Source organism: Daphnia pulicaria, chromosome 1, assembly GCF_021234035.1.
Source record: "Daphnia pulicaria isolate SC F1-1A chromosome 1, SC_F0-13Bv2, whole genome shotgun sequence".
NCBI lineage: Eukaryota > Metazoa > Arthropoda > Branchiopoda > Diplostraca > Daphniidae > Daphnia > Daphnia pulicaria.
The window spans coordinates 26,270,962-26,283,325 of NC_060913.1; the positions used below are offsets into that span (position 1 = coordinate 26,270,962).

General features: G+C 47.1%; 3 protein-coding genes across 3 annotated transcripts; 2 read left to right on the top strand and 1 right to left on the bottom strand.

Moving 5' to 3' along the window:
* The first annotated feature begins 1 nt into the window (after position 1).
* LOC124320577 (serine protease hepsin-like) lies at positions 2–1,228 on the top strand. The gene is made up of 5 exons (XM_046783408.1): positions 2–104; positions 175–337; positions 405–682; positions 749–944; positions 1,024–1,228. The coding sequence occupies exons 1-4, from the start codon at positions 2–4 to the stop codon at positions 916–918; spliced, it is 714 nt and encodes a 237-aa protein (XP_046639364.1). The 3' UTR covers positions 919–944; positions 1,024–1,228.
* A 17-nt stretch (positions 1,229–1,245) lies between these two features.
* LOC124320583 (titin-like) lies at positions 1,246–6,688 on the top strand. Its single transcript, XM_046783421.1, has 11 exons — positions 1,246–2,428; positions 2,540–2,680; positions 2,731–3,067; positions 3,137–3,308; positions 3,378–3,564; positions 4,207–4,415; positions 4,503–4,630; positions 4,699–5,026; positions 5,171–6,137; positions 6,224–6,387; positions 6,532–6,688. The coding sequence occupies exons 1-11, from the start codon at positions 1,246–1,248 to the stop codon at positions 6,670–6,672; spliced, it is 3,957 nt and encodes a 1,318-aa protein (XP_046639377.1). The 3' UTR covers positions 6,673–6,688.
* A 1,634-nt stretch (positions 6,689–8,322) lies between these two features.
* LOC124315938 (serine/threonine-protein kinase DCLK1-like) lies at positions 8,323–10,219 on the bottom strand. The gene is made up of 9 exons (XM_046781693.1): positions 10,065–10,219; positions 9,691–9,984; positions 9,529–9,626; positions 9,415–9,466; positions 9,227–9,352; positions 9,017–9,163; positions 8,784–8,949; positions 8,496–8,721; positions 8,323–8,428 (listed from the first exon to the last, which is right to left on the bottom strand). Exons 2-8 carry the CDS (start codon positions 9,916–9,918, stop codon positions 8,522–8,524), a joined length of 1,017 nt encoding a protein of 338 aa, XP_046637649.1. The 5' UTR covers positions 9,919–9,984; positions 10,065–10,219; the 3' UTR covers positions 8,323–8,428; positions 8,496–8,521.
* Between the last annotated feature and the right edge of the window lie 2,145 nt (positions 10,220–12,364).

Below are 12,364 nucleotides of genomic sequence, written 5' to 3' on the forward strand. Positions count from 1 at the left end.
AATGGATGTGGAAGTGAATGCCCCAATTCGTCGGTTCCGTAAGTCCTGCCATGGGTCTAGGTGTAGTCGCCTCACTGGCCGTTATCCGGAATCACTGGTTCAACGTAAGTATATCTCTTATATTTTTTAACAGTTTGCGTGTTATTTAAGCTGGATTCACGTAACATTTTTCAGGACGTAAGAGACGAGGCACATTGGACAGAATTGTTGGCGGTCGTGAAAGTAACATGGGCGCTTGGCCATGGGTAGTAGCCATCATTCGCGATGGGGAGTTCAAGTGCGGTGGTTCTCTTCTAGATAATAGCTGGATTCTGACAGCTGGGCATTGTTTCCATATGTAAATGACACGTTTTATATTTCCTTAATCATTGTTCATTAATCTTATTACATTGATTTTGATAAAGGTTAGAGAAATCCCACTTTGAAATTCAATTGGGAATGCTACGACGGTCTTCTTTCTCTCCTCTGGAACAAACTCGTGCCGTCCTTTCAGTCTACGTCGACCCGAAATATAATCCGCTTACACTAGAAAATGACATTACCTTGTTGCGAGTGCAAGAACCCTTCCAACTGAACCAGTGGACCGCTCCCGCATGCCTACCTAGTTTGGGTTATTACCCGCGGAACGACACACTTTGCACCGTCGTCGGATGGGGAAATGTCCAAGAAAATGGACCAGAGTGTAAGGCTAAATTTTAAATGGTTTTGAGTTCATTTTTCAACTTACACTTTTTGAAACACATTTTAGCGGATTCGCTTCGTGAAGTCGCCATCCCTATTACACCTCGCTGGAGGACAAGGAGCGCTACGACGGAGCCGTGGAGGAGGTCCGCCGCCAGGCGCCCGTCTTCACCGTCCCGCTCAACAACGTGGCCGGACTTCGGGAAGGAGAGAATTCCCACTTCGAGGGCCGTTTGACTCCCACGGACGATCCAAAACTCAAGGTGAGAAAATAAAATAAAACCAAAATTGCTGGGCAACCAGAAATGATCATTTGCCCGTCTTGTCTTTCTTGTTTTTCAGGTCGAATGGTTCTTCAACGGCAAACCTCTGAAGACGGGCTCTCGCATCCGTACGTTCAGCGATTTCGGCTTCGTCATCTTGGAGATCTCGCCTGTCTACCCAGAGGATTCCGGCGAGTACTCTTGCCGGGCCACCAACGACTACGGCGAGGCCGTCACTTCGGCCTCGCTCAAATGCCAAGGCAAGCGCAACGTCATTTTCGAGTCCCAGCTGCCCAAGGGCATGGAGCGGACCATCGAGCGCATCGCCGAATTGGAAGGACTGGGCGGACGTCCGGCCGACCAAGCGGCCGAAACTGACACCGGCAAACCGCCCGAGTTTTTGAGCCAGCCGGGCGATCTCCTCCTACCGGAGAACGGGCTGGCCCACTTTGAAACGAAATTGACTCCGGTGGGCGATCCCAGCCTGCGGGTCGAGTGGTTCCACAACGGCAAGGCCCTGCTGGCCGGCTCGCGTGTCAAGACCATTTCCGACTTTGGCTTCGTCATCCTGGAGGTGACGGGCGTCTACTCCCGCGACGCCGGCCTCTACACGTGCAAGGCCAGCAACAAGCACGGCGAGGCCTCTGTCTCGTGCACTCTGCAGGTCAAGGGCCGTCAGGGCATCGTCCTGGAGCCGCAGCTGCCGCAGAGCTTCAAGAGCGGCACCCAGGCCATCCAGAAGCTGGAGGAGAACCTCTACAAGAGGGACGAGCCGGCCGCGGCGGCCGACGAGCAGCCCAACCCGCCCAAGTTCGTCAGCGAGATCAAGGACCTGGACCTGGTCGAGGGCCAGGCGGCCCATTTCGACTGCCGGGTCGAGCCTGTCGGCGACGCTTCAATGCGCATCGAGTGGTTCCACAACGGGCGCCCGCTGGGCTCTGGCTCGCGCATCCGCATGCTGGACGATTTCGGCTTCGTGGTCCTGGACATTGACTGGACCTTCCCGCGCGACGCCGGCGAGTACGTCTGCCGGGCTACCAACCGCTGGGGCTCGGCCACCACCAAGGCCAAATTGGTCACCAAGGGCAAGCGAGGCGTCAACACGGACTCGCAACTGCCGCAGGGCATGACGGGCGAGAAGCTCCGAGACTTGGAGCGCGGCCCGGTCGTCGAGCGCTTCCAGGAGGACACGCCCGAAGTGGCGCCTCATTTCACCCAGCAGGTGACGGAAGTGTCGATGGAAGAAGGTGACAATGCCCATTTCGAGTGCCGGGTGGAGCCCAAGACGGACGCCAACCTGCGGGTCGAGTGGTACCACAACGGCAAGCTCCTGCAGAGCGGCCATCGCTTCCGCACCGTTTTTGAGCTGGGCTTCGTCTCCCTGGATATTTTGTACGCCTATCCGGAAGACGCCGGCGAGTACATGTGCCGAGCCTTTAACCGCAAAGGCGAGGCCACCACCAAGGCCAGCCTCACATGCAAAAGTAAGACATTTGATTTTCATCTTAATTAATTCGGCCGGAAGAAAAAACAATTATGATCCAGCCGGAAGAAATTCCGGAAAAAAAAATTCATTTTCAATTTTTAAATTCCAGGTGTTCCGGCCATCATCATGCAGAACCAGATGCCCCGCGGCATGAAGAAATCTGAGACGCTTCTGCAGATGGAAGCGGCCCTGAAGAAATACACGTCCGAGATCTTCCTGACGGAGGACGACATCTATGACGCCGACAAGCGCCAGCCGCCGCGCTTCGTGACTCAGATCATGGACATGCTGGAGCTTAAGGAGATGGAGATGACCAAGTTCGAGTGCCAGCTGGCCCCGGTCGGCGACCCCAACATGCGGGTCGAGTGGTTCTTCAACGGCAAGCCGCTGGCCTACAAGACCCGCTTCACGGCTTCACGCCCATCTACGACTTTGGCTACGTGGCCATGAATTTCGGCTGGGTCTACCCGGAGGATTCCGGCGAGTACGTCTGCCGGGCCACCAATAAGTACGGCATGGACGAGACTAGGGCCTTCATCAAGACGACGGGCAGCAAGGGCATCATTTACGATTCCCAGCTGCCCAAGGGCATGCAGAGCGTGGAAATGATCCGCGAAATGGAAGCCTCCTGGCAGAGGTCCGTCTCCCATCAATTGAATTATTTTCTTTTGCTGGACTTAATTCCATTTTTGGTTGAATGATTTAGAATGCCGGACGAGAGGGCTGAAGCCGAGGTGCTAAAGGAGAAGCCCGTCTTCGTCCTCCAGCCCAAGAACGTCCAGGTGATGGAAGGCGAATGGGCCCGTTTCTGCTGCCGAGTCACCGGCTACCCTCGCCCCAGGGTGATGTGGATCCTGAACGGACACACTGTCATCAATGTAAGGACAACATTTAAAAATAGAAAGAGACGGGCAAATTCATTCAATTTTTTGTTTCTGTCTATCCAGGGCACTCGAAACAAGTTGACGTACGACGGCATGTGGCACCTGGACATCCCCAAGACGCGCCAATACGACGACGGCAAACTGGAAGTGGTGGCCCGCAACTCGCAGGGATCGGCCAGCTGCGTCGTGGAGCTCAAAGTCACGGCCCGCAACGACGACCACCGCGGTGTCCTCAAGAATTCACCCAAACGTGAGTCTTGCCCGCCTCCTCCCCACTGATTTGATCCGCTCTCTCTTTCCCCCTCTTCTAGGGCCGTCGTCCAACTCCGGATGATTTTGTGACTAATTTCAAATTGAGTTAAGAAATTTCCAGGTTTTCGCTCGTCCCAGGAGCTTTTTTTTCGATTTTTCTTTCTTCTTCTCAAAACACGACACACTTTTCACATGAACATGACACACTCAAAAAAACATTTCGCCCCTCCCCATTTTCCCTCCCCCTCTCTCTCCTCCATGGCCCGACATCCGCCGAAGGTCCCCGTTGGTTCGAATCCGGCAAGGGTAAGGTATTTGTGATGAGAGCTGCTTCCCCAGAAATTTTTTCTCTTTCCTTTCTTTATTTATTTTTATTATTTTAGTCCAGCTGTGTCTTTGTAGTCTGTTCCGTCTTCTAGACTACTTTTTCCCACCTTTTTTTTTTCTGTCCGGCTCCTTTTTTTTCCAATAATCTCTGAGAGCTCAGGGATTTTTTGAATGGACTCTCTTCTCCAACCCCCGTCCGTCCGTGTCCAGTTTGTTGGTTTTATTTTTCTTCTGAATTAGTCGACGCAACCCCCGAACCAAAAAGAAATGAAAAATCTTTAGCGGCCCTTTGTCCTATTCTTTGTCTGTCCAGCATGGTATGATAGCGACCTGAAAACTTACCAGAAGGATCGACAGGACAGCGGCGAGCTCCAGCGCCGCTTCGAGGACCCGTCCCGCCAGGCCCAGAGCGATTCTGCGGCCGAGTTCTTCACCAAGAAGTCGGTCCAGGAGACGGAAACGGAGTGGCAGCGACAGGTCAAGAGCAAGAAGAACGACGACTATTACAAGAGCCTCAAACAGGTCCGTCCGATCGCCCCCGACATTTTCAGCGGGAAATTTAAATAACAAATTCTAATTTTTATTTTGTTTTAATTATTCTTTGTCCAGCTGGAGGATAATGTCGTACACAAGGAGGTGAAATTGCGAGAAGCTTCGCACCAGTTCGCCATTCCGGGCGAGAAGATTGTCAAGAGTTCCATGGCCAAGGGCATGGCCCAGAGCTACGAAACCAAATTGTAAATCTTTTCGAAATTTTCAAATTTTCCCGCCAAATAATTTTGAGAATTTAAATTTTTCCAAATAGGGATCACTCGTCGGAGCAGACGGAACAGAGACACGACCAGATGACGACAGTCATCAGCCGCCAGTCGGTGGAGCGCCAAACGGCGACCAGCCGCAAGACGAGCGAGGCCCACCGGTCGGAGGTGCACATCGACTCTGATCGCGGCGGAGTGCCGCCAGACCCGTTCGAGTCGTCTGTTCACGGCCGTGAGGTTCACGTGGCCAAGCAGAAGCAGGTCCAGAAGGAGACCAAGGGCCAGATGGAGATCACCCGCAAGATCACGGCCACCGAGACCACCGAAGTCGAGCACAAGGGCCGCACCCACGAACGCGTCGTCCAGGGCCAAGTGGTAATCAAATCAAACCAAAAATTTTATTTTTCCGGAATTTTTTTTCTTCCGGAATTCCGGAAGAAAAAATTTCAGAATTAGAAAAAAATATTTTGAACGCAATTAATTTCCGTTTATTTATTTATTTTTTAAAATTAAAAATAGAAACCGGCCGTGCCGCCGTTCTTCACCAAGAAGATCCAGCCGTGCCGAGTGTTTGAGCACGAGAGCGCCCGCTTCGAGGTGGAATTCGAGGGCGATCCAACGCCGACCGTCACCTGGTTCCGTGAGGATTTCCCCATCAAGAACTCGTCCGAGTTCCAGATCCACAACTTCAGATCCAAGTCGGTGCTGACGATCCGCCAGGTCTTTATGGAGGATTCCGGAATCTTCGCCGCCGTGGCCGAGAACCACGGAGGCGGGGCCAAGTGCAGCGCCAACTTGGTGGTGGAGGAGCGGCCCGTCGGCCGCGGCGGACTCGTCCCGCCTTCCTTCCTCAGCACCATCCAGGACACGAGCGTCAAGCACCCTCCTGTCGCTATTCTAAGCGCCGGCCAGCTGATCCGCTTCGACGCCAAAGTGACGGGCACCAAGCCCATGGACATTTACTGGCTCAAGAACGGCCGGAAGATCGCCTCCGACATCCGCTACAAGATCCTGGAGGAGGACGACGTCTACACGCTCATCATCATCGAAACGCTGCCGGAAGACTCTGGCATCTACGAGTGCGTTGCCATCAACTCGGCTGGCGAGGGCCGCTGCGAGGCCCAGTGCTACGTCGAGATAGCCCAGGTGGTCAAGTCGGGTGGATCTTCGCCGGAAGCTAAAGGATCGTCGAAATCCTCGACCTCGTCGCCTCGCTTCTCGCTGGCTATGAAGGAGCAGAACGTTCCGGAAGGCCAAGCGGCCGTCTTCCGCTGCCGTGTGGCCGGCAATCCGGCCCCGCAGATCAACTGGGAGAAGGACGGCCATCAGATCAAACCTTCGCGCTATTTCATCATGTCGCAGGAAGGTAGCGACACCCACGTCCTCCGCATCTCGGAAGCTTTCCCGGAAGACGAAGGCACTTATCGATGTGTGGCCAGCAACGCCACCGGCCAGGCCGAGTGCTCCGCCAGCCTCCACGTCATCGGTAAATCTCCTTACATTTCAATTTAAGGATTTCAATTTCAATTTCAATTTCAATTTCAATTTGAACTTTTTTTTTGGCTTTAACAGCTCGCGATTCCGGCGACGTTCCGCCGTCGTTGACCAACCTGGAAGACGTCAACGTCGTTGAGGGCAGCCCCGTCCAGTTCCGCACTTTGGTCAGCGGCACTCCGCTGCCGACCATCCAGTGGATGAGGGAGGGCCAGATCATCCCGCCGTCCAGCGACTTTCAGGTATTAACTTGAATTTCAATTTTTTTCTCTTTGGGGGCTATTCTAATTTCTTCTATTCTTTCCATTTCTTTTCTTTTTCTGTGAATTTGTTGTTGTGCCCGTCTCTATTTTTCCGTTTTGTCCGTCTTGTCCGTCTTGAAGCAGATGATCCAGGAAGGTAACCACGCGGTCTTATTGATCAAAACCACCTACCCGGAGGATTCGGGCGTCTACACGTGTCTCGCCACCAACCCGGCCAGTCAAGTGGAGTCGTCTGCGTACCTGACCGTGCACAGTAAGCCCTAAAACAAAACAAAACAAACAAACAAATACCCCCAAAAATTTACGAAAGAAAATACTCCATGACACACACAAACGCACACACTCTCTCGTAGAGATCAAAATCATAATAATAATATGCCGGCCCGTCCGTTCCGTCGAGACGACGGGCGCTGAGCTATATATATATATATCAAGTGTGTCATTTTTACATTGTTGAACGAAATTGTGCCACAAGATTTAGACTTTTTTTTTCTGAAAACAAAAAAAAAATTTTTTTCCCGCTACTACGCTGAACCGGCCCCAAAGTTATTATGACAAAAAAAAAAAACATTTCAAAAATAAAAAAAAAATAAAAAAAAATTGCAGCTTATTTTTATGATATATAAACCCAGAAGACAAAGAGTTTTGTGTCAAAATTTCTACCAAATTAACCCAAAATTTGCAAAAAATTTAGTTAGAAATTTTTTTATCATTTTAATTATTAACTCGTTATAATATTATTTTTTAATTTTCACCCCCCTGCCCCCTTTCGTTGAATTGATCCCCGCCTCATGATATACGACGTGTGTTATGACAAACTCTTTTTTACCTTCCTTTTTTTTCTTTTCTATCTCTCTCGTCGTGATTTTTTTATTATTTTTGCATTGTCGGCCCGAAAAAAAGCTAACAAAAAAGTAAAAATAACTTCCTTTTTTTTTAAATTCAATTAAAAAAAAAAAAAATTAAGCCGGACGGAGAGTTTTGGAATGTTAACAAGAAAAAAAAAAGGGAGGGCGGAGAGTTGAACAAAAAAAAATTTGCAAACAAAAAGTGAGCCTTGATCGCTGCATAATTTCTGTGTGTGTTTGTGTTGTTGTTGTTGTTCCAGTCAAAAAAAAAAAAGAAAAATAATTTTGGAGAGAAAAAGGCCACACTCTCTCACCCACACTTCTTGTTTTCATTTGCTCCTCTCTCCTTTTGTCCATTTGAATTTTTTGATTTTTCTTCTCTCCTCTCTCTCTCGCCTCTCCCTTTCATTGTGTTTTTTCGATTTTATATTTCATGGGCCAAACAAAAACTTGTTAATTAACACTAACTTTCGGCTTTGATTTGATTCCACACAATTGGAAAAAATTAAAAATTGTAGCGAGAGATTCTCTATACTCCCTCCTCCTCTTTTCCTTTTTTTCCTGATTCATTCGAAAGTGCCTTTTGAATTATTTTTGAACGCCATTTTTTCAAAGGTGATCGCCAAGCTTTTTTTGATATTTGGATCATTATTATTCGCGCCATACTATATTTGAATTGTAGAGCATTAAAACAAAAGACAAATGAGAAAAAGGGCTTTGATCATCTTTTTTCGAATGATTTTATTATTACTATTATTATATCACATGTCGGCCTTTTTTATTTTTGGAATTTAAATGGCTCTACCGTACCCCCCCTTGCCCTCCCCTCCCCCCCAAAACCACGCCCTTTTTTTGCGCGCTGTCTCGCTCTTTCCTTGTCCGTTCTGCCTTCCTTCTATTTTTTTTCCCTCTCAAAAAAAAATACAAGCAAGTTTCAAAACGAAACGAACGAGAACAAAAAAAATACCAAATTGAGTAGTTTTGACTTTTTATTATTATTTAATTAATGGACAAAAAATCTGAAAAAAATCACACACACACACACACATAAGTGACTTGGGTGAAGTTTTAGCAGTAACTTGTGCAACTGACAATTCAGTCGCAGAATGACTTGTGTCAAAATGAAGTCCTAAACGACTACACTGTTGAGTGTCGGGCCAATCTTCATCCTCCTGCGAATAATTAAAAAAAAAATTAATGGCTAAAAGATTTAAGAAACTTGTACATTCAAAGACAGACCGTTAACCACGGATGTTGGAGAACCTCTACAACGCAGAAAATCTCAGCCCAGGATCAGTTTGGAGCATGAGCGTAATCATGTCTTTAGCCATCTGGCTAGCATCATCCCAATATGGTGATGCAAATTCAAAATGTCCAGCCAAAATAGTTTCAAAAAGCTCCTCTTGATCATTGGTTGGGCTCACGAAAGGTGGATAACCACATAGTAGGATGAAAACAATAACTCCTAGATAACGAGTTATTATTATGATTATGAGTGTAAGTAATACTTATGATTGGAAGCCATACCCATAGCCCATACGTCCACTTTCAGCCAGTATCCCGTCTCAAGAAGGATTTCGGGAGCCACGTAAGTGGGTGTACCACAAACCGTGTACAGCAGTTGATGCGTCTCTTCAGCTAAACCAAAGTCGCCTAGTTTCAAGGAGCGCATTCCGTCTGGTAAATTCACGACCTGAGTAGATAATTAAAATGTTCTTAGCACTTGACCGATTCCAATGATCCAACTATGTAAATCTTACAAAAAGGTTCTCCGGTTTCACGTCACGATGGACAATATTGAGCGAATGGAGATCGGAAAGGGCTGAAGCCAAATCCGACGTCATTCGTTTGGCTTCCGGTTCACTAAACTTGCCGGCAGCTGCAATAGCGTCAAACAAGTCGCCACCCTGTTTAACATGTATGAAAAAACATGAATTTAACTCCGGGTTTTGAATATCCGGGTTTCTTACCTCTACAAGTTCCAAAACAAGACAAAGAATACTGTTGGCATCAATGACATCATACAGCTTAACCACATTTGGATGTCTTAAACGACCCAAAACTTGAACTTCGCTTTCAAGTACCACTTCTTTACCCTAGCAATAAACCGAAAAATTAATTACCTTGTTATGTTTAAAAGATAATCTTGATTTCTTACTTGGCAACGCTTTTTGTCAATTAACTTCAAAGCATAACGATCTCGTGTTCGCCTATACAAACAAAAACAAACTTGTATTTTAAACCTTTAACAACAAAAGAGTTGATTGCTTACCTGTCGATTCCCTCACGAACAACTGCGAAATTACCGTCACCGATAATACGTCCGATCTCATACCGAATTTGGACTTCTATTGGCACATCCACGACCATCTAATAAATATTCATCCTGTTAAAAAAAACTTGCACGTTATTATTGAAATGGCATTAATCAAACCTGATTGGAAGAAGCCAGTTCATCCGGATCTTCATAAACACGTGGAAGGGAAGAATCAGATCTTTTCTTCGAGAAAGTGTGAGCGATCCTTCCAAAGAACGAATGAGAAGGCGGCACGATTCCGATTCCAAGGGAATGGCACCGACATCTCGATGACGGTTGTAGATGAGCATGCAAATGAGCACCGGATGGGAGACCGGTAGGTGTATTAGCAGCTCCGAATTCCATCCAGCTCGGCTCGGCTCTGAAACGGTGACGGATTTTCCGATCCACGAAGCTACTCCTTCGGAAAGACTGGAAAAATAAAATTATTGATTAATTAGTTACTCATCATCTACCAGAAACAGATTTTAAAGAAATTTCATCATTATTACCGTCCTGAATGGCCATGCACCTGTGTCGTCCTTTTTTTCTTCCACGGAGGACTGCTGTTGGCCGCGTCGCGACCCACTGGACTAAAATAGGAGAAATCAGGCAATGGAACAACCGCTGGTTGAAACGCCCGTTGCGGCCACTCGAAAGGCTCGCTGACTTTGAAATGTGACGCCAGAGTGAAGCCAAACGCGAATTGAGGGTTGGCGTGTAAGCCGAGCGACGAGGACAAAGGGTTCCGTTGACCTGCGACAGTTCAAGATCGGCGTAGAAAGGTCGATTCGCCACAAGAGCTCTTAAACCGATTGGGCTGCACCAAGGAACAAGATAAGCGCAAGCGTAGGCGCCGTTACAGGACCAGACCCAGGCCCGCTGCAAAAAATTTGCCCAGCGCCAGAGCGGCCACTGTGTCCATTTTCTTTCATTTTCTTCCTCTGTTCCTTTTTTTCCAGTCCTATCCAGTCCCATCCTTCCGCTTTATTCTTCCAGTCATTTATCTTCCAGTCGAATTCTTACCTGTTCTACTTCCGGTCCATTTCTTCCATCCACTTTCTTTCATTTTCTTCCTCTTTTCCTTTTTTTCCAGTCCTATCCAGTCCCATCCTTCCGCTTTATTCTTCCAGTCATTTATCTTCCAGTCGAATTCCCCTCGAATTCCATTCCATTCCATCGAAATCCATAATCCAGGCGAATTCCCTGTTCTACTTCCGGTCCATTTCTTCCATCCACTTTCTTTCATTCGCTTACTCCGTCTTTTCTTTCTTGTCCTATCCATCAGTCCCATCCTTCCGCTTTATTCATCCATTCTTTCATCCATTTTCTTTCATTTTCTTCCTCTTTCCATTTCTTCCAGTCCTACCCAATCAGTCCCATCCTTCCGCTTTATTCTTCCGGTCATATCTCTTCGAGATTTGTCTTGCATTTTTTCCGTTCTTCCGTTTCATTTCCTCTACATCACGCCTTATTTATTTCTTATTTTTCTTAAAAAATTTGGTGACTTTCTTAGCCCCGTTTTTAACATTTTTTATCCCTTTATCTTTTTTTTCTTTTAAACTATTACCAAATTTTTGTATTTTTTCTTCTACTTTTTCTAATTTCTTTTTGAACAATTTTTTTTTATTTTCTGAGGGTTTTTTCCCGTCTTCTTTTGGTTGCTGCTGTTCCCGTTGCCCTTGTGCCATTTGCTGATTGGTATTAGTTTGTTTGACTTTTCTTTTCTCCGTTCCACTCGGTTCAGTTGTTCTATCTGCGAGCGTCTCGTCGGTAGGGTCTAGGTCGGTAATTTTTTTTTTTTTTTTTTTTTTCAATTTCTGGAAGTTTTACTTCTTCCTGGATCTCTTTGACGTCCGGTTCTGGTACGGAAATCTTTTCCGGTACCAGTGTTTTCTCAGTGGAAGAACTACTTTGAATTGGTTTCGTTTTGCAGGCTGTCTGGTTGAACGTTATTTTCGCAAAGATGTTATTGAAATCGAATTTAAATTGCGGAAACCAGTTCGTCCCAATTAATGGGTTATGTTGACCATTGTAAACAAAAACTGGGACTTTGGCTTTTTGTCCATTGTACTCGCAGGAGATTGTGCACTGACCGGTTAGAGGCAGGATCTTATTGCTCGTATCCCAAAGGACAATCTGCGTCGGTTTTAGTTCAGGCTTGCCGATCTTTTCCCAATCAGCCGAGCTGATAAAGGAGTATGCCGATCCCGTGTCCAGTATCATCATTAGATCCAAGCCCTCGACTTTGACTTGCACCTGGAAGTCATGAGTCGATCCAACCAAAAGCTCAAGGGTTCAGGTTAGTTTTCAACACAAAACAAATTTTCTATTTCCCAGTCTGTCTGTTTGTTTAAAAACTAAAAGTTTACCGGACCAGCTGTCAAAAGTCCCGCCGAGCTCTGTGCCCCCCCCCCCCCTTTTTGGGTTTGTTTGAACTTTTGATTCCACCCAATCAAATGTTATATACCGAGTTTATTCGGTAGGATGTTCATCTTCTATACTACTTTTGGGCTCCCTGAATATATTTCTAGAGCGTCTGGGCGTTTTGGTTTAATTGGCCAATTTGACTTTCTAGTTTCTACCTCCCACCGTTGAATGTTTGGCTAATGAGAAACGCTCTGTGTGCACCGCAATCGAGTTTGTTCTCTTCTATTTATCTTCCTGCTGGCGGCCGGGGAGGGAAAGACTATTTACTTATTGAAATGGAGTCGCGTCCGCATTGGGCGGTTGACGGATGTATACTGCGTGTGCCGTTTCTTTTCATCTCGGATTTAGCCCGCCAAATTTGAATTTCTTAGAGCCAGGCGCC